The sequence below is a fragment of the Alexandromys fortis genome, unplaced genomic scaffold, assembly GCF_014885135.2.
Source record: "Alexandromys fortis isolate MF-2015 unplaced genomic scaffold, M_Fortis_MF-2015_v1.1 scaffold_45, whole genome shotgun sequence".
NCBI lineage: Eukaryota > Metazoa > Chordata > Mammalia > Rodentia > Cricetidae > Alexandromys > Alexandromys fortis.
In genome coordinates this window covers 2,119,734-2,146,166 of record NW_026067926.1, presented here as the reverse complement: position 1 = coordinate 2,146,166, position 26,433 = coordinate 2,119,734, and the positions used below count along the sequence as shown (strand labels likewise).

Here is a 26,433-nt window from a genome sequence, read left to right as displayed (position 1 = left end):
CCTCGCCGCGTCACTTCCAGCTCGGCCGCCCGCCCCTTCTGCTCGACCGACCGAGTGGAGCCGAGCCGAGCCGAGCCGAACAAGACCGAAACTAGAGGGGTGGAGTCGAGCAGGTGCGAACGGACCCGAGATGGGTGGAGCTAAGCCAATCAGGGCGGGGACCTGTGAGGCCCAAAGGAGGTGGGTGGGGCCAAACCGAACGCGCCCGAAATCAGATAGGTGGAGTCGAACAGTGCCGGTCAGAACCGGGCCGAAACCAGAGAAGTCTGGCCGAGCAAGACCACGGGAATAGGCGAACTTAAGGGTGGAGCTGAACTAATCGTCGAGCGGAGAGGGGTGAAGTTGAGCTAATCGGGGATAGACGAGCGTGGCTCAACCAAGAAGGGCGGAGCCAAGACCCGCGGGGGACCCTGAATGCTGGCCATTCTTAGCTAGAGCCCAGCGTTAAAAGCCGAGCGGAGCCAAGCTTGGGTACCTACTCTAGAGGGGCCAGCTAGAACTCGGGTGAGCCCAGTAGATCCGGGCCTGGTCGCTCAAGGCGGAACACAGAGAGCTGGGGCCTTGTCCAGCCGGACCCGCGAGGCGAGCCATCCTAGAAAGAGAGGAGCCGGGCCAAGCCAAGCCGAATAGAAGGTGTGTTCCTAATTGAGTGTGGTCGAGTCAAGCGAGGGAGAGCAGAACCGAACTAAGTGAAGTTAAATTGAGCTGGGTAGACCGGACCTAGAGCGGTGGATCAGACCAGGGTATATCCTACAGAGCAGGAGCGAGCCAGCTAGAAAGCGGAGCGAAGAAGCCCTGCGAGGAGCTCCAAGCCCTGAACACTCGCACCCTTTGTCCTCTGTCCTGCTCAAAGGGCAAAGGAGAGAGAGAGAGAGAGAGAGAGAGAGAGAGAGAGAGAGAGAGAGAGAGAGAGAGAGAGAGAGAGAGAGAGAGAGAGAGAGAGTGTGTCATGGAGGCCTGCGACTCTCACTGGTCCACGAGAAAGGCTAAAAGAGTAGGATCCATCAGATAAGGACCACCCCTTGAGTATACACACATAGGACCTCAGCCAAAGGAGACTGGTCTTCACTCTGCACTCACGAGTCTCTGAGTCCCTGCTGCCTTAAATGACCATAGCCCCACAGGCAAAGTGAGGCAAGAAAACTTGCTGGGATCATTTGCTCCAACTGAACCAGGTGCATTTTATGACCTACAGCCTTGTTCTCTTTGCTCTTGATCCGTGTAGACAATACTCCCTGCATCCAGTGGGCTGTGGCTTCCTTCACAAGCTTTGTGATACTTTAAAGTGTCAACAGGATCTAGAATCACCTTAGAAACAAATATCCGCCCATGTCTGTGAAGAATTATCTACGTTAGGTTAATTGAGATGGGGAGATCCACTCAAAATGTGGGCCACAGTGTTCCATGATCTGTGGCCTCAAGCTTCCTAGAAAGAAGAAAGCTAGCCCAACCGAGACTATCAATGCCTTCTGCTGTCTCTGACCGCGGGTGGCGTGTGGCCTACAAGCAGAATCATACTCCTACTCCTTCCTCATCATGGCTGACATCAGAATAAACCTTTCCTCCCTCAGATTGTATCTTGTCCAGCATTTGCTCACAATGGAGAGCAAAGTAACTATAATACAGGGGGAGAGCAAAGGACCAAGAAACTTAAAAATCTGTAGCAAAAGCCAGGCGATTGTGGCCATGCCTTTAATCCCAGCACTCGGGAGGCAAAGGCAGGTGGATCTCAGTAAGTTCGAGGCCAGCCTGGTCTACAGAGTGAGTTCTAGGACAGCTAGGACTGTTACACAGAGAAACCCTGACTTGTAAAAAGGAAGGAAGGAAGGAAGGAAGGAAGGAAGGAAGGAAGGAAGGAAGGAAGGAAGAAAAAATCTGTAACAATTACAACTCAAGGGCTGGAAAGATGGCTCAGTGGTTAAGAGCATTGCCTACTCTTCCAAAGGTCCTGAGTTCAATTCCCAGCAACCACATGGTGGCTCACAACCATCTGGAATGAGGTCTGGTGCCCTCTTCTGGCCTGCAGGCATACACACAAACAGAATATTGTATACATAACAAATAAATAAATATTAAAAAAAAACAATCACAACTCAAGCGTGGAGCCTTGAGTCAGGCAACCAACTGCAAGTCATCAACATTAGTTACAACAGAAAGAGTTGAAATAAGGTTTTGCTTCTTGAGAAGGAGTCTCATGCAGCTGAGGATGGCCTTAAAATTTAAATCCTCTTGCCTCCACCTGCCAAATGCTAGAATCACAGGCTTATGCCACCCCACCCAACAAGACTTATTAAAGCAAGACCCGCTGGGGCTTCTAAATCATTTGCCAAACATGAGTCAGCCATTGAGTCACTACTTCAGATGCTACCATGAAACTAGACTTTGGTGACACAGGCCTGAAATCGCAGCTACTCAGGAAGCAGGACATCACAAATTCCAGGTCAGCCTGGGCTGCAAAGTAAAACAACAGTGAAAAACAGATGCTCTCATTATATCGGGGACCACTGGACAGTCTTCTTTCAGTTGTGGTGAAGGATTGATTTATTCTTTATTTAAAAAACAAAAACGTGGGCTGGAGAGATGGCTCATCGGTTAAGAGCATTGCTTACTCTTCCAAAGGTCCTGAGTTCAATTCCCAGCAACCATATGGTGGCTCACAACCATCTGTAAGGTCTGGTGCCCTCTTCTGGCCTGCAGGCATACACACAGATAGAATATTGTATACATAACAAATAAATAAATACTTAAAAATAAAAACCTCAAGATTCAGATATGGGGTAAAAACCTGATTGGTCAGAGACATGGCAGAGAAACTACCAGTGACCTCCTCTCCCCTTCCTCAATCCAAAAGGACTGAGAATCTTTCTAAACCCCTCCCTACTACTTGTTGTGTGTCTCTACATGTCCTCGGTCCTCCAAAACCTCTATGCCTAATTTTGGTGGACTAGTAGCAAGCTCCACCCTCTGATTCAAAGTAAACTTTATTGTCAGTCTCAGGAGTGCGATCAAAATATCCCACAACATTGCGATACCTATCATGCATTAGCTTTACAAGTGGATGACATGATTTTTAATGTCAGTTCGGTCATAACACTGACAGATGAAGTTACTTTTTTCGTTTGGTTGGTTGGTTGATTGGTTTTGATTTTTCAAGACAGAGTTTCTCTATATAGCCCAGGCTGTCCTGGAACTCACTGTGTAACCAGGCTGGCCTTGAACCCAAAGATTCTGCCTCTGCCTCCTAATTGCTAGGATTAAAAGCGCGTGTCTGGCCGGGCTGTGGTGGTGCACGCCTTTAATCCCAGCACTCGGGAGGCAGAGGCAGGCAGATCTCTGTGAGTTTGAGGCCAGCCTGGTCTACAAGAGCTAGTTCCAGGACAGGAACCAAAAAGCTATGGAGAAACCCTGTCTCGAAAAAATCCAAAAAATAAAATAAAATAAAAGCATGTGTCTGGCACGACAGATGAAGTTTTAAGACATGAGTCTGAAGCTAACCTTTAAGGTATGTTGGTCAGACTCCTAGTATAGAAGGGAAAGCTATTAGGTAAAAAAAAATGGAGTCTACCAACAATAAAAAGACATCAAATTGAACATAAACAGAACAGAAGCCAGGGTATTGTCAATCACCAAATTTAATCATCAATCACAGGCATCCAGAAACCTCAGTGACTGTGAACCAAAGACAGAAGAGTTATAGATCATCTTTCAACCAAGTGGTTCAGAAATTGAAGTCACTGATCTCTAAACCTCAGACTGCTAAACACTGGTCTAGGGGCAGAGGGATAACTCATCAAGTAAAGATGCTTGCTGTCAAACCTCACAAACTGAATTCTATCCCTGGAACCAACATGGTAGGTGCAGAGAACTGACTGCAGCAAGTTGTTCTCTGACCTTCAAGTGCATACTGTGGCACATATGCATGTGTGCGTGCACACACACTCACACATGCACACTTAGAAATTTTTACTGATCTACCTACAAACAAAAGAGCCAAACCCCAAAACTGAAGAACTTGAAGACACAGTTAAAGTCTTAAATAAACTATTATGCCCTATAGTGATGGAGGAGGGTCTATGTGTTACTTTCATTGGTTAATAAAGAAACTACCTTGGCCTTTGATAGGCCATCCCTTAGGTGGGTGGAGAAGATAGAACAGAAGGCTGGGAGAAAGAAGCCCAGTCAGGCAATCTCCATGATTCTCCCACCTGAGACAGACGCAGGTTAAGATCTTTCCTGGTAAGCCACCACCTCGTGGTACTACACAGATTATTAGAAATGGATTAATCAAGATGTGAGAGTTAGCCAATAAGAGGCTGGAACTAATGGGCCAGGCAGTGTTTAAAAAAATACAGTTTCCATGTAATTATTTTGGGTAAAGCTAGCCAGCGGCTGGGAGCCCTCCCTGGAGGCGGGAAGCAGCCCACCGCTCCATACTACACTATAGAATATAACACATAGGGTTTGACACAGGAAGAACTCATCTCTGTGCAAAAGAAACAAAGTTTAAATATAGACCTTTGAAAGTACAGACACTATAGAGCAAAGTGATGGAGTGGAAGAAGAGGGGACATCTGAAAAACCTAAGAGAGGTTCGGAGCTTACAGAAGAATTCAATATATACTCCTAAAGTTATAGCAAAGCATAGGAGGAAAAAAATGCCTTGCATTCACAACTGAAACAACTACCTGAAGAAAATGGAACAACATCTCCGGGAACGACAGAGTGGAGTGACCCTGTGCCTAACCCTGAAGTGCTAGATGCTGTCACAGAACTACAAGCCATGGTGTGTCAATCAAATGTTAGAAAGAGCCACACAAGGAGGAAGCAAACGTCAGTAAAAATTACTGAATATAAAAAGCAGTGTAAGATGCCTGCTCCAGTCTTTGAAGAGAAGGGCAGGGGTTAGTTTAAAAGCCAGCACGTGAATAACTGTCTCTCCTATAGCCAGCTCTTTTCAGAGAAGATTCAAGAAGCACAGCAGGGACTGCAGCTTTGCTGGCAGAGTGCTTGTCTAGCTCACATGGGGCTCTGGGTTCAGTCCTTGGCACTGTGCACATTGGCTATGGCGATACATGCCTGTAATTCAGCAATTGGAAGGCAGAAAGAGAAGGGTTGGAACTCCAAAGTTATTTTTGGCTATATACAGAGTTGGAGATCAGCCTGAGCTACGTGAGACCCCCATCTCAAACAAACAAAAAAAAATGTAATTTTCAAAACACAGTAGAAAGATAAAAAATTGACTGCAGGAAAAAGATGGATTCAAACAGATTTTACTGTTTTTCAAAGAGGAAAAAGTCCGGTATCTGGATATAGAAACTAATGTAAAAGGAAGAAAAAAACAATCATTCCATTGTTCAAGTTGGAAACTCTACTTGCAAATGAAGAGAATGTGTCTCTCACGATCAACAACCGCAAACAAGATAAGGCTCCTAAATCAGCTTGAGTTAGAGGACCTGACTAATTGCCTGCTGGGAGATTTAAAGGTGAAAGGTCTTAATTTGTGTGCTCACACCTAGGCCAGGCGTCAGCACTGGGTAGCCTGTGAGCTTAGAGAGACATGAGGAACCTTTAGACCAGGGCTCCTAGAACTTATTCTGCTTGCAAACCTCACCTGAGGAATTTTTATGCCATTTGCTTATCATATGTATATCATAAAGAGTATATTTTAAAACACTTTTTACCACTTGTTAAAGATGAAAGCAAATTATTCTGTAATGATTAAAAACTAGCTCCATTTCAAATTGAATTTTAAACTGTTACTATGTATAAAAGAAAAACCTAGGAGTCAACAGGACCTTATTCTTAACCTAAGGATTATTAACCACCAGATCTCCGGACCATGACCCTAAGGGCAGCCCTGTCCGCAGTTGAGTCTTGACAGCAATCTAAAGAGGATGCTGATCTCAGAGTCACCTGGCTCATTTCACAAAGTGTTCCCCATCCCCTTATTGTATAATTGTTATCCTAGAATACTAACCTGATGCTCATTCTGCTTCTGTAATCTCATTTGACCACTGCTTGCTCAGAAAAAAAAATCCACAAAATAAAACAAAACAAAAGTATATAATGCTTCATGGAACAGAAAATCCCCACAGCTGAGACAGTTATGTTTGTGCCTTTGAAAACTCCAGCCCCGTCCTCACCTTTGTAGCAGCTATCAGATTGTAAAAGGAGACTGTTGTTGCAAAGTTGCTATTAAAATAAGCTTGTCTTTTTGTTTTTTAAATTGAAAGAAGTTTTGTCTGTTAGAATCTGTCCATGGTAGTTCAAACTCCACGATTTTAGAGGGCCCAGCAAGACTCCTGGGAGACCCAGACTCAGGTCTGGGCATCAGGAAGAAGCTCCAAGACATAGGAATGTAGGGAGCCTGAGATCATGGCTGCCCCAAATCAGTGGTCACTAATCTGGTATAGGTCCCCACATGGGAGCAAGTCCAAAAGTAGATTTGATAGTCCCTAGGCAGGAGCCCAGTCTGTTACCATCAACAAATTTCCGAACTGAAAGCCAGGCATTGGTGACACACGCCTTTAATCCCAGCACTCGGGAGGCAAAGGCATTCAGATCTCTGTGAGTTCGAGGCCAGCCTGTTCTACAGAGTGAGTGCTAGGACAGCCAGAACTGTTACATAGAGAAACAATAAAAATTTCTGAATTGAAAATAAAAACAAGAATTGCTGACCACAATGTGCATCTGAAACTCGGACCAATCATTGTCCTGTTTTGTTCCGTTGTGGAATCCGAACAATCTGGGGAGGTCTTAGGGTGGATTGGATGCTGTTGTGAACCAGCCTCTGGGCAGAAGAGAAGGTGTTCTCTTATCCCCTTGGTTAGGAACTGTTAGGTGTGTGATGAAGGTGGCAACTGCATGTTTGTTCTTGTTTGTTTTTTTTCTGATTGCATGCATGAATATTCTGTCTCTTTAAGTTATTGTTTGATGAATCTGTGTTTTCTGGTGTGCCCATAAGTTTTGTTGCAGACACGGGAGCCATACCGAGCAAGCAAGGGAAAATTGGGGGGGGCAAGCACAGCTGCACCAAGTGTGCCCCTCACTAGTTCATCTCTCAGCTCCCTCCTGTAGTGTCCTCTGTCTCTAGCCAAGGCTGGCTTGTCTCTCCTCATCTCAACCTAGGAGCACCCTTATCTGTCTTAATGGCAGCTCTGGCTGCTGCCTCCCTCTGCGCTGACAATTCTTCAGGTGAGGCTCCCTACTTAGGTGATTCTAATTTGTATTTAAAAGAAAGAAAGGAAAAAAGAAAGAAGGGAGGAAGGAAAGAAGGAAAGAAAGAAAAAAAGAAAGAAAGACCCAAAACAGTTTCTTACCTGCAGACAAATGATGGTAGAAAAATATTAAAGTCAGTATTGGATTTTAACCTCAAGAATATTATTACAATGGGTCCTTTCACAACTGTAAGCTTTGATGATGTTGGAGCCTTCTAGGGAGCAGGAGAATTAACCAGCAGGTGATGTGGGAGTGTCCTATATCAATCTGTTGATTTCATTGGTTAAGCAATAAAGAAACTGCTTGGCCCTGATAGGTTAAAACACAGGTGGGAGGAGTAAACAGAACAGAATGCTGGGAGGAAGAGGAAGTGAGCTCAGACTCAACAGCTCTGCTCTCTGGAGCAGAGACGCCATGGTTCGCTCTCCCAGGCACACACGATAGCTCTGCTCTCTGAAGCAGACGCAATGAACTCCGACCCAGGATGGACGTAGGCTAGAATCTTCCCGGTAAGCGCACCTTGGGGTGCTACATACCTTATTAGAAATAGGCTAGTCCAGGTGCGAGAGTTAGCCGAGAAAAGGCTAGATATAATGGAGTGTTTAAATGAATACAGTTTGTGTGTTGTTATTTTGGGGCATAAGCTAGCTGGCGGCCGGGGTGCTGGGGACGCAGCCCCGCCACTCCTATTACAAGCAGGTACTCTGCCAGGTAAGGGAGGACCATGGACGAGATGGACTAACTAATCGGATTTGGGCTTTCATGATGTCTCCCTTTTGGTCTATGCAGATAATCAAGGGAGCTGTGTGGCATTGTTGCAGAGACTGTGTGTGCCCAGTAGGCATAACTGATAACTGTCAGGTGAAGGGTGGGAAGGCTTAGAAGTGAGAGTAATGTACAACACCGTGGGAGTTTTGGAGTAGACTATAAACACCTCTTGGTCACAAGTGGAAGTTTCAGTGAATGCTTATTTTGTATTATAGGGTTTTTGTTGTTCGTTTGTTTGATGTTCATTTGTTTTGAGACAAGGTCTTTGTCCATAGCTCAGGCTAACTTTATATATCTCAGGTTAACTTCAAACTTACGATTCTCCCTCCTCAGCCTCTCAAGTGCCACCATGCAAAACAAGCTCCCTGATCATGAGCACTGATGTGTGGGACTCTGAAGACAATGGGAGTCCTCTGGCAATGCTTTATGTCATGGCCTTAGAGAAGGCAGAGGCAACTGTTACCTTGGCATATGTTTTAAGTATGTATCTGTAAGGCAAGAGATGATCTGAGGTCTTCACCCACAAGGCAAACTCACGATGCTTGAGTTTCTGAAAAATACTCAGATGGAGCCACTTGTTGGCTGGGACATTGCCATGGTTTCGATGTTTGTTTTTCCTTCAAACCCAATTTCAATTATTGAGATTGGAAGCCTTAAGATAATAATGTTCGGAGGTGGAGATTTGAGGATATGATTAGGTAATTTGGACAAAAAAGTCCTCATGATGGATTAGGGTCTCTTGTAAAACAAACAAACAAACAAACAAAAAAAAAAACTCGAGAGACCCCTGATGCTTTCTCCAAGTGAGAACACAGCGAGAAGGCATGATCTGTGAGCTGGAAAGAGGCTCACCAGACACCAAATATGGTCATTAGCTTCCCAGCCTCTAAGACTGTAAGAAACAACCACCTGCGTCTGTCTCCCGAGTGCTGGGATCAAAGCCATCACTGCCTGGCTGCACAGACACTCTAATGGGAGTTCACTCAGTTGATTCCCCAGGTTAGAAAGGGAACTACGGGAGGGGTGATTCTCCAGTGCTACCTCATCTAAAAGGTGCTGCAAACAGGAAGGCTACCCCTAGCTTCAGGTCAAATATGCTAGAAAACTCCATTTTGGGCCCCAATCTGTAGGAAAGACATCTTCTTTATGCTTAGCTGTGCTGATGCTTCCATGGCCCAAGAGCTAATGTATGTCTTGTATAGGGTCACAAGCTCAGGGTCTGTGAGAGCCTCCACTGCCAGGAAAGTGACACTCTAATGGCAGTTGCACATGGCCAAGAAAATGATTTGCACTAGAAGCCCATAGGCAATTTATAATCACACTGAGTCACCCAGAGCCCCCAGGAAACATGGGTAGATATCACTTAGCTCACTTAAGGAGTTTCTGACAGTAACAGCAGGAGTGCCTGTTGGTTTCATTTTAGAGAAAGAAATTCTAGAGCTTTTTGTTGGAGGAGCCTTTCCACGGCAGGCTAGGTTGTTAGTAACAGCACAGCTGTGCTTAAGTTCAATTTGTAAACAAAATATATTCTCATGATAATACAAAAAGGACTAGAAAATAGCGATTTTTCTATTCTATGGGAGTTAGCCACCCAGACTCCCAAAATAACCACATAGAAACTGTATTAATTAAATCACTGCTTGGCCTATTAGCTCTAACTTCTTATTGACTAGCTTTTACATCTTTTTTTTTTAATAAGATTTATTTATTACGTACACAGTGTTCAGCCTCCATGCTTGCATGCCAGAAGAGGGCACCAGATCTCATTACAAATGGTTGTGAGCCACCATGTGGTTGCTGGGAATTGAACTCAGGACCTCCGGTAGAGCAGTCAGTGCTCTTAACCTCTGAGCCATCTCTCCAGTCCCTAGCTTTTACATCTTAATTTAACCCCTTTCCATTATTTTATATTTTACCACGAGGCTTGTGGTGTACAGGTAAGGTTCCAGCATGCCTGTCTCTGGTGGCAGCTCCATGGCTTCTCTCTGACTCCGCATTCTTTCTCCCAGCATTCAGTTTAGTTTTCCCTGCCTAGCTCTGCTCTACCCTATCACAGGCCCAAAACAGCTTCTTTATTAACCAGTGGTATTCACAACACACAGAGGGGAATACCACATCAGTACTGTACTCTTGGAGAAAGGCAGAGGTATTAGGGTCATCCCAACAAAGACTGTGTCTAGTGGCAGGGTTGTTCAGGTACCCTGGGGTATCCTGTCCCTTTCTAGGTGAAAGCAAATTGTGACTGAAGGGCCATTCAAAGAGGCCCTTCAAATCTAGACCATATGGGACCGCTATCCCAAAAAACTTGCTGTCCGTGTATTTATTACCTACCGACACCACAGGTGATATACACTACCAAGCTAGGACACTAAGCCTGTGATGTGCTTTGCAGGGAACCACTTCAGGAAAAGGCGTGTTTGTTCCCTTTGGTGGTTAGTGTTAAATGTCAACTTGACAGAACCTAGAATTTCTTGGGACACAGGCTTCTGAGAATGTTTGTAGATGATTCTCTTGTTATTATTTAAGTGAGAAAGACCTGCACACCATGGGCAGCACTATTCTCTGGCTGGATCCTGGGTTATGTAAATAGAGAAAGGGAGCTGAGCCCCAGCAGGCATCCACTGCTCTCTGCTTCCTGATTGTGGATTCCGTGTGACCAGTAAGCCTCCTGGTCCTGCCAACATGCCTCCTCTGCCCACTCCCATGTTCTTCCCTGCCATTGCTCCCTCTGAAACTGTGTGTTAGTCTGAGTAAGAATGACCCCCATAGGCTCATATATTTGAATGCTTGGTCCCTAATTGGTGGAACTGTTTTAGAAAGGATTAGGAAGTGAGGTCTTGTTGAAGGAGATGTGTTACTGGGGGTAGGCTTTGAGGTTTCAAAGGCCCATAGCAGGCCCAGGTCCAGCCTCTCTCAGGCACTCACTTGCTTTCTCTCCCTCCTTCCCTCCCTCTCCCTCCCATTCATAAAGTCAGTCTCTCTCTCTCTCTCTCTCTCTCTCTCTCTCTCTCTCTCTCTCCATCTTTCAGGTGAGATGTAAGCTCTCCTAGTGCCGCGGCACATGCCTGCCTACATTCTCACTCGCTCACCACCTTGATGCTCACCACCATGAACTCATCCTCTGAAAATATGAGCAAGCCCCTAATTAAATGCTTTCTTTTATAAGCTGCCTCGGTCATGGTCTCCCTTCACAGCAGTAGAACAGTGACTGAAACAAACTCTAAGACAAAATAAAGTGTTTGTCCTTTAAGTCGCTTTCCTCAGGGTACTTTATCACGGCACCTCAGGATTATCTCCTACAACATATCAGAGCTCCAGTTGTTCCTATTGCCATTTTCCCTGGAAGTTATCAGTGATGACCTGTGCCTTCAGTAAATAGGAAGTAAAACCAAAGATATGAACACGCATATTGATTTATTTTCCTTTTTAACAGACTGAGTCAGGGTGTAGTTCAGTTGGTACAATGTTTGTCTAGAATGCACAAAGCTCTGGGTTTACAACAGTTTACAAATTGTATGCGGTGCTGCACACCTACAATCCCAGTACTGGAGAAACGGCAGGGGGGGGTGGATTAGAAATTCAAGGTTAGTTTTGTTTACACAGTGAGTTAAAAGCCGGGCTGGGTTATAGGAGAAACTATCTACAATTTTTTAAAAGTTGAAATGTAGTCTTGCTATATTATCCAAGCTGACCTCCAACACGAGGCTCAAGGGGTCCTTTTGCCCAAGCTTCCCAAGAAGCTAGGACTAGAGGTGTGGACCATGATGATTGAGTGCATGTGCGTGTGTGTATGTGTGCATGTGTGTGCACGTGTGTGTGCACGTGTGTGTGTGTGTGTGTGTGTGTGCGCGTGTTTCTGGTCTTAGACCCAAAACCTCGGGAAGGATAGGCAAGTGTTCATCACTGCCCTATCTTCACACACCTTTTATAGGTGTGATTCAAACTTTATAAAACTAGAGTTTATCTTTTACTCACTCCCAAACAACAGACAAAAATAAACACTTCAATTTTATTTAGAAGGTGTTTTATAGTGATCCATCATGAAATATCGGTAATGCACATTTGAAGGAGCACAATTACGAAACATTGGCGAAACTGAACTCCCTCTCTAGCTTCACAGACTTCTTTCCTTTTCCCACCATTTTATGTCCTCTAAACCTTGATTCCTATATACTCCTCATGTACTATACTCATGTACTGTTTTTTATTATGTACATTATCTAAAATTAGTTTTGCTTGGCATGAACTTTATAAACATGTAAAAATATCTCTCACGGAATATCCACTGTTTCTGAAACAGAAGTCAAGGAATTTTTGTCTCGCCACAGCCCCCACACCAGCCCTAGTTTACTGTCACGGCTATGCAGTTTTCCATTCTATTTTTTACAAATTTTTCTTCTCGGTTGTCAAGAACCTTAACCAGGCAAACGCTCTGAGCCACTTCCTAATATTTCAAATCATGGGACCTGCCTCAGTGTTGACTCTAAAATTTGTTACATTGTTGAATGACACTGAGAGGCGACAGAAAGTAATACTTTAGACTTGCTTCTTCTCCATGGAGTCTCTGCTCTTTGTCCCAGTGCTAAGGATCCTCCTCGCACTTCTGCCCTGAGTTGACCATACTTATAAAAATTTCTGACCAACAATAAAGCAAAAGAAAACCCCAGAGCACCTAAGACTACATATCCCAGAAAGCACCGCGTCTTTCCTAGCCTCTCGGGGTTACCTTAAGAAACTTCCGGGGTTTGTGGGCGGAGCTAAAGAGCCTTACAATGGGCCGCTCCGTGGTCTGACTGGACGAGGAGCTTGGTCTTATAAACGTCATGACGCAGGCGCCAATCAGCAGGAAGGTGGCTGGGCGGCCCGCGGGGGCGGCGTCACTGGGCTGCGCCCACCTAGCGAGCCCCTAGTCCTGCCGCACTGGTCCTTGTCTGTGTTTTTCTGTTGCGTCTCCCACTGCTCGTCGCCCCCGTTTCCATGTCCCTGGTGGGTGCCGCACCCCAGAACATCCCACGAACATGGCCACCAGCTCGAGGGAGTCCTCGTTCTCTTCCTGCGCTTCGAACTCTGACCTGGATGACGAGGGAGTGCGCGGCACCTGCGAAGATGCTTCTCTTTGCAAGAGGTGCGTCGGGGCGCGGGGCTCGAGATGGGCGCCGGGGTCCCGGGCCTAGGTGGCAGGCAAGCCACTGTCCAAAGCACACGCTTGGACACTGGGGGAGGAGCTGCCGCACCCACCTGGAGCGGACCTTTCTTTACGCCTGGGAAGAGCACAGAGCAGGGAGGGGTTCATTTAAGTCATACTGACCGAATGTGTGTGAACCTGGGGTACCACGACTGGGAGTAAGGAGCTGAACCAAGCTTACGTGATCTTGGCCTTCTGGTAAGACGGGGTATGTTGCAAGTATTAACTACAGCTTTGATGGGTTGGAAATGCAAATTTTCTTGCTTTGTAGTTTACATCCTATTAAAATTGGTCATGATTCCTGTGCTCTTGGAACTCAGTCCTCCGAGGGGTAGGTGGTAGGTCCTGGGCCCCCGCAGTGTTTGTTTGTAGAGTCGGTACCACACACAGACCACCGTATTTGTGGAGGGGTAGCAGATGGTGGTGGGGCATTGCCGGTGCAGGTGTACCTAGAGAAAACACAAAGCTTGCATGGCATTCATTCATTTTTTTCTCTCTCGCAACAAAGTTATTGAGACATTACATTGTGCTAGTTGGCGGGGTTTCAGTGATTGCGAATACTGGTGGAGCAAAACAGACATGGCGTGGACCTACTAGACTCACAGCCCAGTTGGGAGGAAGAGTAAGCTCATCCTTTAGTTCTGGGCTCTTAGAGAGTCAGCAGCATCTTTAGAGTGTGGAATTTTTACAGTGATGTTTAAACTGGCAAGAAAAGATGGAAAGAAGGGAGTAGGACAATGTTTAGAACAAGGGAGGAGTGGGGGCTTTAGAATTAGGACAATGGAATAAGAGGAGTGGGATGGGGGCCAGAGAGTATTATAACAGTGTGGGGAATACAACCTTTTGAGTGAAGTCTTAGGGATTTAAAGGACCAGTTCTGGAGCCAGACTCTGCCCGAGCTGTATAAACTTGATCCTAACTTAAAAAAAAAAGTGTATGTGTGTTTGTGGTGTATGTGCACACACACGTGTGTGGGTGTATATACCTGTGGATGCTGGAGGGGGACGTTGGGTGTCCTGCTCTGTCACCCTGCCTTGTTCTCTTGAAGCAGGATCTCTCACTGAACCCAAGACTAACCTTTTCAACTAGACCTTAGCAATGTCAGCAATCCGCTCTTTCCTGCAGCTCTGGGAATACTAGTGTGTGCAGTCATACTCCTTTTAATGGGTTGCTGGGAATCCAACTCAGGTCCTCTTGTACAAAAAGTGTTCTTATCCACTGACCATCTCATCAGCCCCCTAAGGGTTTTTTTTTTTTTTTCTTTTTTCTTTTTGCTTTAGTTTTCTTGTCTCTGAAGTAGGGTTGGTGGGGCTGGGAAGATAGCTTAATTGGTGAAACACTTGTTGTGCAGGCATGAGAACCTGAGTCCACATCCCCACCACCCATTAAAAAAACTGGGCATGAGCCAGGCGGTGGTGGCGCACGCCTTTAATCCCAGCATTCGGGAGGCAGAGGCAGGCGGATCTCTGTGAGTTCGAGACCAGCCTGGTCTACAAGAGTTAGTTCCAGGACTGGCTCCAAAACCACAGAGAAACCCTGTCTCGAACCCTCCCCCCCCAAAAAAAACTGGGCATGGCGTGCCTGCGACCCCAGCCTGGGGAGGTAGAGACAAAGGGATCCCTGGAGCTTACTGACCAGCTAGTCTAGCCAAGTTGGCAAGTTCCAGGTTCAGTGAGAAAACCTGTCTCAAAACATAAGGTAGAAAGCGATAGAGGAAGACACCTAACACCAACATAAGGGCTGTGCATGTGTATGTGCATGCAGAGCTGTACACACCTGCACATGCATGTACAAACACACATGTATATCACACAGAGTAAAAATCAAAAATACAGGGGCTGGAGAGATGGCTCAGTGGTTAAGAGCATTGCCTGCTCTTCCAAAGGTCCTGAGTTCAATTCCCGGCAACCACATGGTGGCTCACAACCATCTGTAATAAGGTGCCCTCTTCTGGCCTGCAGACATACATACACACAGGCAGAATATTGTATACATAAAAAATAAATAAATAAATAAATAATTAAAAAAATCAAAAATACAAAAGAAAGTGGAGATGACAATGCTGGTTTCTTAAGTGCTTTTGAAGATTCAGTGATGTTTACTATCAGTAGAGAGTTTAGAGCCGTGTGGGCACACGTGTGGGTGTTGCTGGTGGTTGTGTTATGCATTCAGAGGTATTTTGCACTGGGTCCTTGTCTGTGAGAATCAGTATATTTTTAAAAACATATTCATATCTGTGGCTGTGTGACTGCACACCGTGTTGGCAGGTAGGGGTTGCCTGCAGAGGCCAGAAGAAGGTGTCAGGACCCCTAGAGCTGGAGCTATAGGCAGTTGTAAATTACCCAGTCTGGGTTCTGGGAGTTGAGCTTGGGCTTCAGTACTTGATCTTAACCACTGAGCCATTTCTTCAGCCCTCATAAATTAATTCTTAAGATATATGTGAGGATTCATTGTCTTTGCTTTCTGTGATGCTGTGATCAGCATCTTTGAAATTTTTTTTAATTACATTTATTCACTTTGCATATGTGTATAACAGCAGATAGTGTAGACCAGTGGTTCTCAACCTTCCTAGTGCTGCGGTCCTTTAATATAGTTCCTCATGTTGTGGTGACCCCCACAACATAAAATTATTTTCACTACTACTTCATAACTGTAAATTTACTATTGTTATGAATCATAATGTAATTGTCTGTGGTTTCCAATGGTTTTAGGCAAGCCCTGTGAAAGGGTTGTTTGCTGCTCACAGGTTGAGAACTGCTGGTGTAAGGTGAGTTAGTTCTTTCCTTTTTTTATCCTGTGGATCCTGGGACTTGAACTCAGGTAATCAGATTTGGTTGCAAGCTTCTTTTCTTGCTGAGCCATCTTGCCTGTGAGATCAACGTCTTCATGTCACATAAAACTTTTCAGTCTTGCCAAAAGTTGTGATGTCACTTGATTGCTTTGGGGAAATATGAACAAAGTATTCTTCTCTTTGCCTTAAGTCTTCCTCCCTATCCCTTGCTTTTTTAAAAAAATGGTAATAATAAAGTTAACATATCTTTTAAATGTGAGGTTTAAGTGAGATAATGGATGCAAGTTGATGCAAAAAAAAAAAAAAAAGAAAATTGATACTAATGTACAAATTGATAATTTGGTACAAAGTAAAGTTGTCAAAAACTAGTAATAGTTTGGAAGTTTGGATTTGGGTTTGTTTTGTGTTTTTTTTTTTTGTTTGTTTGGTTGAAGCTGCTGACCACGTTGTAGCTGGTTCCTGCCACCCTGAGTTACAGCATTAAATCCTGAAACAACATTTAAACAGTCAGCCCGCCTCCCAGGGCCCCTACAGTTCTGTCACTGTATTTGGGTTCGCTCCCTTTTTTTGGTGCAGAGTCCTGGAACAGTGGTGAAGTTGTCTGTGTCTGAGGTTGTGCCGAGGATGAGTATGGAGTGTTTTCAGCCATAGCAGGTGTTTTCAGTTTGGATGTTATTGCCACTTTCACCCACGTCATCATCAGGCCGCCAGCATCATGGCCTCCTTTGATACCAATGCTAGCAGCAGTCAATGGAAGACTGACTGGCCATCATAGCCAACTCTCCCTGTGCTGTTGCTGAGTATGGCTTATCCCCTCCCAGGATGGCAGGCTTGGTTCCTGATGTGTCACTGTGGGAAATCATGCCTTTGAGAGCTGTAGAGGCCTTTAAAAAGGCTTAATGCATTTCTTTTCTTTTTTCTTCTTGGTGTATATGTGTGTGAATTTTTGTTTGTCTGTGAGTGTTGGTGGTGTGTTTGCGAGCACACACACACCTGTGAAGACCAGAAAAGGATGTCGTAAATGTCCTTAATCATACCCTTTTCCTTTGAGGCAGGGTCTCTTGCTGAACCAGGAGCTTTTGGTTTCCAATCAGGTTTAGAATCCGTAAGCCTTCCCACCCCACCCTGGGATTACACGCATGTGCAAGACCAGGCTTGGGTTTTTATGTGTGTGCTGAGATGCTTGCTTTTAACTAACTACTAAGCCCTGTCTCCAACCCTGGATATTATATTTCTTGAAGAAGGGAGTTTTTGTTCTTTGGGACTTGGTTGGTTGTTGTGAGAGTGGGCTGTCATGAAAAACCTTGTTTCTTTCTTTTTTATATGCCTCGTCCCCATCCACTTCTCTCTTACTACGACACAGTCAGGGGGTCTTGCCAGGTTGGTGCCTTGCTGTTTGAACTCTAGCCACCAGAGTCATTTGCCAAATGAATGTCTTTGCCGTTTAAGGTACTAAACCCAGTCGTTTGCCACAGCAGCAGGAAGGAGACTCCGACTCTTTGTCCTCTTTGTGTTCATCATGCTGTGCTGCCAGGCGCCCTGGTTTTTGTTTCCTAGCATCCGCAGTACCTGTACTGTTTCCTCTGAGATGAGTGCTCCATGTCCACAGCCTCTTCAGTGCCTCGGCCTCTGTAGCCATTCCCTGTGCCTAATGTTGATGTTTCCCTAGGGGTAGCCTTTACTCGAAAACTTCCCAAGTGTTCCCTCTTGTTTCTCACCTATAGCCCCAAGGATCAGGTGTTTGAGGATGTATGAGGTGTTCGTGTTCTCTGCGCTATTTGTTACCCTTCCCGTTTTTTGAGGTTCGTTATATCCATCTGGATTGCTCCCCCTTTCCCAGTTACTCAGCCAATTCCTTAAAGACCTGGGTGCATGGCTCACCTCTTCTAGCCTTCCTTATTTCTGTATTTCTACGCATGGGCCTTGGGGCAACCTCTCCAAATCCCACAGCTGGTTTTTGTATCATCCTTTATAGGGTCTGATATAAAATATGGAGCACTTCTAAAATTTCTGTATCATCTGTGCACAAAGGCCAGACTAACCTCTGTGCCGTTGCAGTTTTAGAACATGTGGTGCTGAAACACGCACCTCTTGTAATTCTTAATATAGTCAATATGTGAGCTCAGTGTCCCTGTGAGCCCCAGTTTGCCTGGAGGTACTCAGTCCTTTGTGACCACCCTTTCCCACCATGATACCATGATTTTCCACCTGGGGTACAGTCTTCTTTTGCAGTTGGTTTGTTCAGTTATTGACGTTTCACCCACTTTCCTTAGGGCCATGGTTTTCCCTATCCTCAAGTCAGAGCCCAGAGTTCATAGTCCACCCTTCAGCAGTTGGTTGGCAGTGCCCCTATCTCTCTCGTCCTTTGGTCTTAGTAGACCTCTTCTGTGGATTAGGTGAGCCGCTAGAAGGCAGACAGTAGCAAGGAGTGGTCCTGCTGGGTGTGGTGGATCTCAGAGAAATGTTACTGCTTCTGGTTTTCATTTCCTCCTGGAATATTTGTAGAACACATAGTAGGGCAACTTGATACTACTGTAAATGTGTATCTGTCAACCCTGTCTGTGCCCCTAACAGCTTGTCCATAAGGAAATTCTGTCTGTGTCTGCTTGTGCACACGCACTTCCACGCATACACATATGTGTGCTTATGTGTGTACTGGTGCAGTGCACGTGTATGTGCATGTGGACATCAGGGTTGGCTGTCAGGTGACTTCCTCTATTGTACTCCACTCTAGTTTTTGAGGAAGAATTTCTGACTGAACTTGGGGCTCACAGATTCAGCTAGATTCTTGGCTAGTGAGCTCCAGGGTCTCCTTATCTCTGCCTTCCCTTAGAACTGGGGTGGCAGTTGCACAGTTTCTGGCTTTGTACATGAGTGTTGGGGATCTAAACTTAGGGCATCTATTTTGCTTGCACAGAAAGAGCTTTGTTTGCTACCAACACTAGGATTATAGATACTCATGCTAGGTGTCGGGCTTTTTTGTGTGTGTCCTGGGGTCTAGGGGTTAAAACTCATACCCTCATGCTTGTATGTCAAGCACTTTTTACCTGCTAAGCCATCTCCCTAGCACCTGGTTTGTTTGTTTTTTTGAGACAGGTTTTATTGTATAGCCTAGACAGGTCTTGAACTCCTGTCCTTTGTCTCAGTCTTGTGAGTAGCTGGGACTAAATTTCCTAACACTGTATCTACTTTCAGACTTCCTTCCCCCCCAGTATACTGCTTAACAGAGGCCATAGAAGCCTCTGCATTAATGTCCCTCTAAGAGCCTTAATAGTCCTTCCCTGTGGTGACATTTGCCTTTGCCCTGTAGATCACACCTGAAGCCAGAGAAGATTAATTTAGTAGCTGTACTCTCTCAGCAGGAGGGGGGAGAAAATACTTCTTAGGATGTGTGCATCAGCCTGGTTGTTTGTAGGAGGGTCCATGGAACAGATTTTCTATGGCTCAAGTGCTAATAGGCGAGGCCAGGTAGTTCTACTGGGGTGGTGCCCTCCGGCATGTTAGAAGGTTTGTCAGAGAAGGATTGAAACCGTGAGAGAACTTGGTCACTTGAGAGCTGGAAGAGAGGGATGTCTGGTATTTTTGTAGATGACCCAGTGCCTGTGCTGGATAGTATTCGGTCTACTTGACACAAGCTCGGGTCATCTAGGAAGAAGGAACCTCAACTGAGAAAAAGTCTCCATGAGATTGACTTGTAGGCAAGTCTGTGGGGGCATTTTTTGGATTCATGATTGATGTGGGAGGGCCCAGTCCACCGTGGACAAGTGACAGTGCCACCCTGGACAAGTGGTCCTGCGTTTAAGAAAGCAGGGGGAGCAAACCCTGGAGGGCAGGGGCACAGTAACACCAGTAACTAGTGTTCCCCAGAGCTTCCGCTTTGCTGCCTGCCGATTTTCATTTGTGATAGACTGTGATCAGGGCATGTAAGCCGAATATATCCTTCTCCGTAAGTTGTTGGTGGTCGTGGCGTTTCATCACAGCAATAATAAGCAAACTGAGACAGTGGTCTTATTTTTAATCAGTGCTTAGAATTCAGCATTGTGCATATTCTGTGTCGCTTGTCACCCTGGCGGATGCCTTGTGTGAGTGTTCTGCAAGGTTGCTCACGTCCCACAGGAAAACAGTGGGGTCTTGCTGTGGGTGCCAAGCCAGCTGACCTCAGGTGAAGACCCGGCTCCTGCTAGCCAGCCAGTTCCTAGAGGTCAAGGCTGCTTTCCGTGCACGGTGGAAGAGGCGCTAGGTATAAGCAGACGCATTGGCCCTGAGGTGGAGCAATATGTTAGAACTTGCCAGAGGTGGGCAGTGGGCAGCAAAAGAGGCTTCTGCAGGGGGATGCTGGGGAGACCCACTGAGGGAGGATGCAATGGGTGCACTGACGTGGTCTAACACGCCTCCATTCGTCGTGCAGGAGATGGGTGGTGACAAAGGGAGCCTCTCTCCGTGCCACAGCCCAGTGCTTCACCTCCCTCCCTCAGTTCCCTAATACATGTCTGTATTCTACCTGCTAGTCAGGGTCATTTGTTTTTATAATCACAAATATTACTCTGTCACTTGAAAACCTAGTTCTTTATCAGCCACAAAGTACAAATCTCCAGTGTGATGTTTACCCACTGTGCCTTCCTGTGATCTGCTCACTCTCCATCAACATCTGTCTAATTAGAAATCTCCACTCAGCTGTCTCAGAATGGCACCCGATGCCCTACTGCTAACTCCCGGCTAAAGATTACCCTGGCATGTTCTTCTGCTGCCCATCCCTCAGCACAGTGACCCCTGGTCTTCAGTTCACAGATGTGGTATGTTCTGTTACCTTTCCTCCCAAAGTGCTTCTGGAATCTATTTCCTTCTTCTGCCTCAGCTCCTGGTTTCTCAGTGCAAGGTGAGGCCCGGTGTGATCAGAGTTAAGGCACTAGTCTACCTCTTGGGCTGCCTTGGTCGTTCTTTCTTCTGATATGTGTGTCGTAGTGCAGCCAGAAGTTTGGAAAAGGCTGGCCTGGGTTAACGGCTTCCTGTTGATAATGACCTTCCCCAGTCGGCGGGGCCCCGCTCTTTCGGACTTGTGTCCCAGCATCACTTCGTCAGCACCACTCTGCCTTCCTCTGTGCGCCCCTTCCTCAGAGCCGTTGAGCTTGCTGGTCCCTCTGCTTCAGATTAGTTGGTTTCATGAATTTTACAGATGTGTACATTCCTTTACCCAGAATTCTTTAGTGAGTGCTTGCTTCATCTATGGAAGTGGTGTTCTGTCAGTACAGACGTGAAAAACCAAATGGACCTCTTAGAAACCAGACAGGAAACTAGCCACATATCTGTCATGCCATGTGTGATTTGTGTGTTGGGGTGTGTGTGACTAATGAAGGTTCCACTGAGAAGATACATCTACAGTAAACACTTGGAGAAGTTGAGGGGGTGAGCCCTGGGGACAACTGAGGAAACAGTATTCTAGGCAGAAAAAGCCCCTCACCCCACCCAGCATAGCCTGCTGCTGGACCTGTTCCATAAGCAGCAATACAGAGTGATTGAAAGAGAGAAGAGTCTGTGCATGATAGGTTCTCATAATTAAAACAATTATTTTATGTGTATGAGCGCTCTGCCTACATGTGTGTATGCATGCATTCCAGGTACCCACCAAAGTCAGAAAAGGACATTGGATCCTGTGGGACTAGAGTCACAGATGGTTGTGGCTGATGGGAATCAAACCTGCATCTTCTGGAAGGACAGCAAGTACTCTTAACCACTGAGCCAGCTCCCCATCCCCTCTTGTAACCTTTCTCTTATGAGTTAGGAGCCATTAGAGGATTTTGAGCTGGAGAATAAAGTTGCCTGATTTGGGTTTTAAAAGGATCCAGACAGCTTCCCTGTGAAGAGCAGACTGTAGGGGGCAAAGATGGAGTCAGGGAGATGAAGACCAGGAATACCTTCAGTGAGAGCTGCTGGCATTCAGGGTAGGCTGGTGGTGGGGGCAGGACTGCAAATCCATCACATTCTGGATGCTTTGGGAAGGAGGAACAACTGATAGAGAGGCCAACAGATGGATGTGGGTGAGACTGAGTACTCTCAAGATGATTACAGGATGTTTATCTTAGCTCAGCTGGGATGGGGCTCCCTCAAACAGATGCCTCTGATACCCACATGCCATGACCTGCATGGGATGTCTTGATTGGGGTGATTGGTGGTTGAAGAAATGACAGACTCATAGAAATGTACAAAAAAGCTGAAATTGGAAGGGCCATTTTCTCTGAAAGTACACCAGCAGCCCAGACACTCAGTGTGTTTTTATTATGTACTGCTAACGGAGTCAGGTTAGCTGATCTTTGTAGGAGAGCAGTCTCGGGCTGCAGTCACCCCGGAGGAGGAAACAATGGGTGATACTTTCTGTACACATTGTCAGCATTTGTACGGACATAAGGACCAGAAGAAGGCCTTGCCGTTCCTTCAAGCCTGACCTGGGGAAGTCCTTGCCAGTACCGTGAGTCTGAGGCATTAAGGTTCGTGACATGGCTGTTCCCATATCAGCAGTGCACATTCACTCAATGCTGCGTCTGTCCCCATACCTTTGTTAATTGTTTATCTAGCACTCTGTGTGTTTTCTTTGTGGTCAGCAGCTCAGGCATAGTTTACAAATCCATTGCTTAATGTTGAGTCTCCAGGAGAATAATAAACTCAGCACAGAGCAGGGATGCATACTTGTGAGCCATGTGACACAGGAGCAGGTTACAGGGTTACCTTTAGGCAGAGCTACATTTGCCCAGAGGGCTTTGGCCCAGGCCTCTCTGGTGCACTGATTACATCTTTAGAACTGTGCACCAGAGAGCAAGGTGGAGATTTTGATCTAAAATATTTCCAAAGCAGGTTCTACTTTCCATTTCAAGAGAAAATATACTATTATAGAAGTGGACCATTCTACTGAAGATAAATGAGCTTCACAACTTGCCCATGAATGAAGTAAATTACATTGTGCTCCCTCCCACCCACCTGTCTTCCTTCCCTCCTTCGTTCCCTTCCTCCTCCTTTTCCTCCTTCCCTTTCTCTTTCTGATTTATCTCTGTAGCCCAAGATGGCCTCAGGTTTATGACCTTCCTGCCTCAGTTGGGAATGTATCCATACCTCACTCAGTCTGCGTTTGTGCTTTGCCAGACCTACTTTCTCTTTTCTTTTTTTCTAAAATTGCATTTGTTTGTATATGTGTGTAAATGCATTGGAACAGTGGAACACGTGTAGAGATCAGAGGGTAGTGTGTGGGAATCAGTTCCCTTTCCACATGGGAACTGAGCTCAGGTTGTTAATGCTTGGCAGAAAGACCTTTAGCTGCTGAGCTGTCTTTCTGGCTCCAACCGTTCAATTCTTATAGTGCAGAGGCGAGCACTTCCTCCCTTTGCGCCTTAATGTGAGCATTTTGTGCCTGTGGTTTCACAACAGTTTGCCTCATTGTCTTTAGCGGCTGTGCGGTGTCTATGGTATGTTGCGCTTTGGGTGCTTTTTTTAAAAAAAAAAAACCTGATTTAAAATGGTTCCAGTGTTGCTATTAAAATCCTGTTGTATAGCTCAACAGTTAAGAGCACTGGCTGCTCTTCCAGAAGACCTGGGTTCAGTTTCTAGCACCCTCGTGGCACAGCTAACTGCATGCTGTGAGCTGAAGTTCCAGTTCCAGGGAATCTGACACTCTTTTCTGGCCTCAAAGGATACTGCATCCATGTGGTATACAGACATATATGCAGAGAGGTCATACTCATTAAATTTCTAAAGAATAGAAAGGAGAAAAAAAATCGTATTGTGACCACCACCACTTTTCCATATGCTTTCCAGTAAAAGATTCCTGGGGAGTAGTTGCAGAATCATCTCAGAAAGAGGTTGTGTGGGTTGCATTCTTATGCAAAGTGAACATGTTATGAATTATGGAATCGTCTCAGTTTCTTAAGTTTATCAACTGCCAGGTAGAAAATATTCTCTCTTGTTAATTTCTATTGAGTAATAGCTCCTATTTTAATTTATATTTACAACTTAGAATGTTCATTTTTAATCTGCTGTCTGTTGGCTTTATGTGGATAGTCACCATTTCGTTTTTTCTTTTGGGTTGTCTTTTTCCTGTTCTCTGGTTTTGTTTTGTTTGCACAGTTTTATAATTGAACCCAGGGCCTTGGATTAGTGCTAGGCAAGAGCTGCATTGAGTGACATCCTTCTTAGTGGTTATTTATATTTTTATTTTTTATTTTTAAGATTTTTGAACATTAAGGATTGTAATTTTCCTTCTGTATTTAATGAGGTATTTTCTGTAAGGCTGATGTGTGTCTTTCAGTTAAATTTGTTTGGTACATTTCATAATAAAGGAAGTTGTTAATGTTCATGATGCTATTTCTGACATTAGTTAGGTGTGTGTGTGTGTGTGTGTGTGTGTGTGCATGAATGTGCTCATATGTGCACACACCCTCTCAAGCATGTGGAAGCATGGAGATGTCAGGTATCTTTTTTTTTTTTCTTTTTTTTCCTTCCTTCCTTCCTTCCTTCCTTCCTTCCTTCCTTCCTTCCTTCCTTCCTTCCTTCCTTCCTTCCTTCCTTCCTTCCTTCCTTTTTCCGAGACAGGGTTTCTCTGTAGCTTTGGGGCCTGTCCTGGAACTAGCTCTTGTAGACCAGGCTGGCCTCGAACTCACAGAGATTCACCTGCCTCTGCCTTCCGAGTGCTGGGATTAAAGGCGTGCAATACCACCTCCTGGCTGTCAGGTATCTTTTCTTGATGGCTCTTCACCTTTATTTTTTGAGACAGGACCTTATGGAATCTTAAGCTCATTGGTCAGTAAAGCTCTGGCCAATGAGCAGCAGGGATCCACCTGTCTCTGGTCCACCCAGTACTGAGGTTACAATATACCATTGTGCCTGAGGTTTACATGGGCCCTGGGGATCTCAGCTCAGATCCTTACTGTGCATGGCAGGCATTTTATTAAGTGAGCCTCCTCCCTAGTGCATTCTTTACTTTCTGACTAATCCTTGGGAAGGCCATTCCTGTTCATTGTAAGGGTTGCTTTTAGCATTTTGGTGGGTTTTGTTTTTCTGTTTTGAAATAAGATTATATTATATGTGTTATAAGGTTACAGTGTTAATTTTACCTCTTATCTGCTGACTTTAGTGACTTGAACCGCATGCTCTGTATATACTAAATTTTCATATTTAGTGTGTATATGTCTACCTTATTGCTTTTGTTCACTTTGATGACTTAAATCATTGACTTAAAAGTTACTTAATTGTATGTTATCCTGAGCCCTTTCCCTTGTTTTCAGGATAAGGAAAGTTTATAAAATTCTCCTAGTTCATTTGATCAGTGGTGGTTTAGGAAGGAAAAGCAAAAGGAGAAGATGGTGGCCGCAGATATATGCCGTGAGCCCCCTTTCATCAAGGGGGAAAACCTACCAAAGAGACTTCTTTTTGTTGTTGTTTTGAGACAGGGTCTCTTCATGTAGCCCTGGCTGTTCTGGAGCTTTCTATGTAGACCTCAATCTCCCGCTCTGCCTTAGCCTCCCAAGTGCTGGATTTAAGGCATGTGCCGTCATCAGCGAGCTATATCCCCAGCCCTAGATTAGACTATTCTTGGACATTCTACAATTAATCTTGTAGTATATATTCTTTTTTTCTTTTTTGACATAGGCTTTCACTGTGTAACCCTGGCTGGCCTGGAACTTACTGTGTAGAACAGGCTAACCTCGAACTCAGAAAGTGCTGGAATTAAAGGCTTATTCTAGCATTCAGTGTATTCTTTGAGGTTTATTGATGTATATATCATCAAAGATATACAGACACAGACAACAAAGTAGGTTTTAATCAGGAAAACTCCTGCATTCCAACTCAGTCTAGCAGGAACTGAACCAGGCTTTCAGTTCAATAGAATCGACTGGCTGAGTGTTTCAAGGAAGAATGAGAAAACACTGAGGTGTGCAGAGGGGTTAGGGAGTTGGGCTTACAAACCCTGGGAAGGCAGGGTTGGCTCTGCCAGACCTGCCTGGTTTTGTTAACTGATGTTTGTGATGTCAGTCCTCCCCCACCCGCCAGGCCAGGAGACAGGCAGGGCCCAGCTGGAAGAACAGTTCGCTCCTTGTAACAGCCTCAGCCTTTCTTAGACAGGTGCCCTAAGGTGGGCTAGGGTTGTCCTGGAGGTGGGTCCCTAAGCTGTGAGCCGTAGGTAGCTGTGGCTAAGGCCTGGTCAGCAAGCGAGCTTAGGAGTCTGCTTGGTCAGAAGTCGTCCGCTCCTGTTTCTGTTGTCTGATTTGTTCACTCACCTGCTGATGGATATTCAGTGGGTCCTTTAGTCAGCATTCTTTTTTCAGTCTTCATTTCTCTCACATTTTTTTTTGTTTGTTTTGGAGTTGCCTAGTTGTGGTGATTATTTTCAGTAATCTGAAAATATCTCTTACATTCTAAGAGACTGGAACTTTCGCTGGACCACACAGCCAGTTAATAATACACCTTGAAGTCACTTAAGACCAAAGAC

The 26,433-nt window shown here is 45.3% G+C and overlaps 1 protein-coding gene across 2 annotated transcripts in view; it reads left to right on the top strand.

Annotated features, from left to right (window-relative positions):
• The first annotated feature begins 12,824 nt into the window (after positions 1-12,824).
• Positions 12,825-26,433, top strand: part of Lcmt1 (leucine carboxyl methyltransferase 1) — a 65,337-nt gene continuing 51,728 nt past the window's right edge. The window contains exon 1 of one of the 2 annotated variants that reach the window (XM_050143255.1): positions 12,825-13,111. In XM_050143255.1, the coding sequence (XP_049999212.1) occupies positions 13,005-13,111 (107 nt within the window). In that variant the 5' untranslated portion in view covers positions 12,825-13,004. Of the gene's footprint in view, positions 13,112-13,160; positions 13,370-26,433 lie in introns of those variants that run through there. The other variant, XM_050143256.1, reaches the window with a different exon arrangement.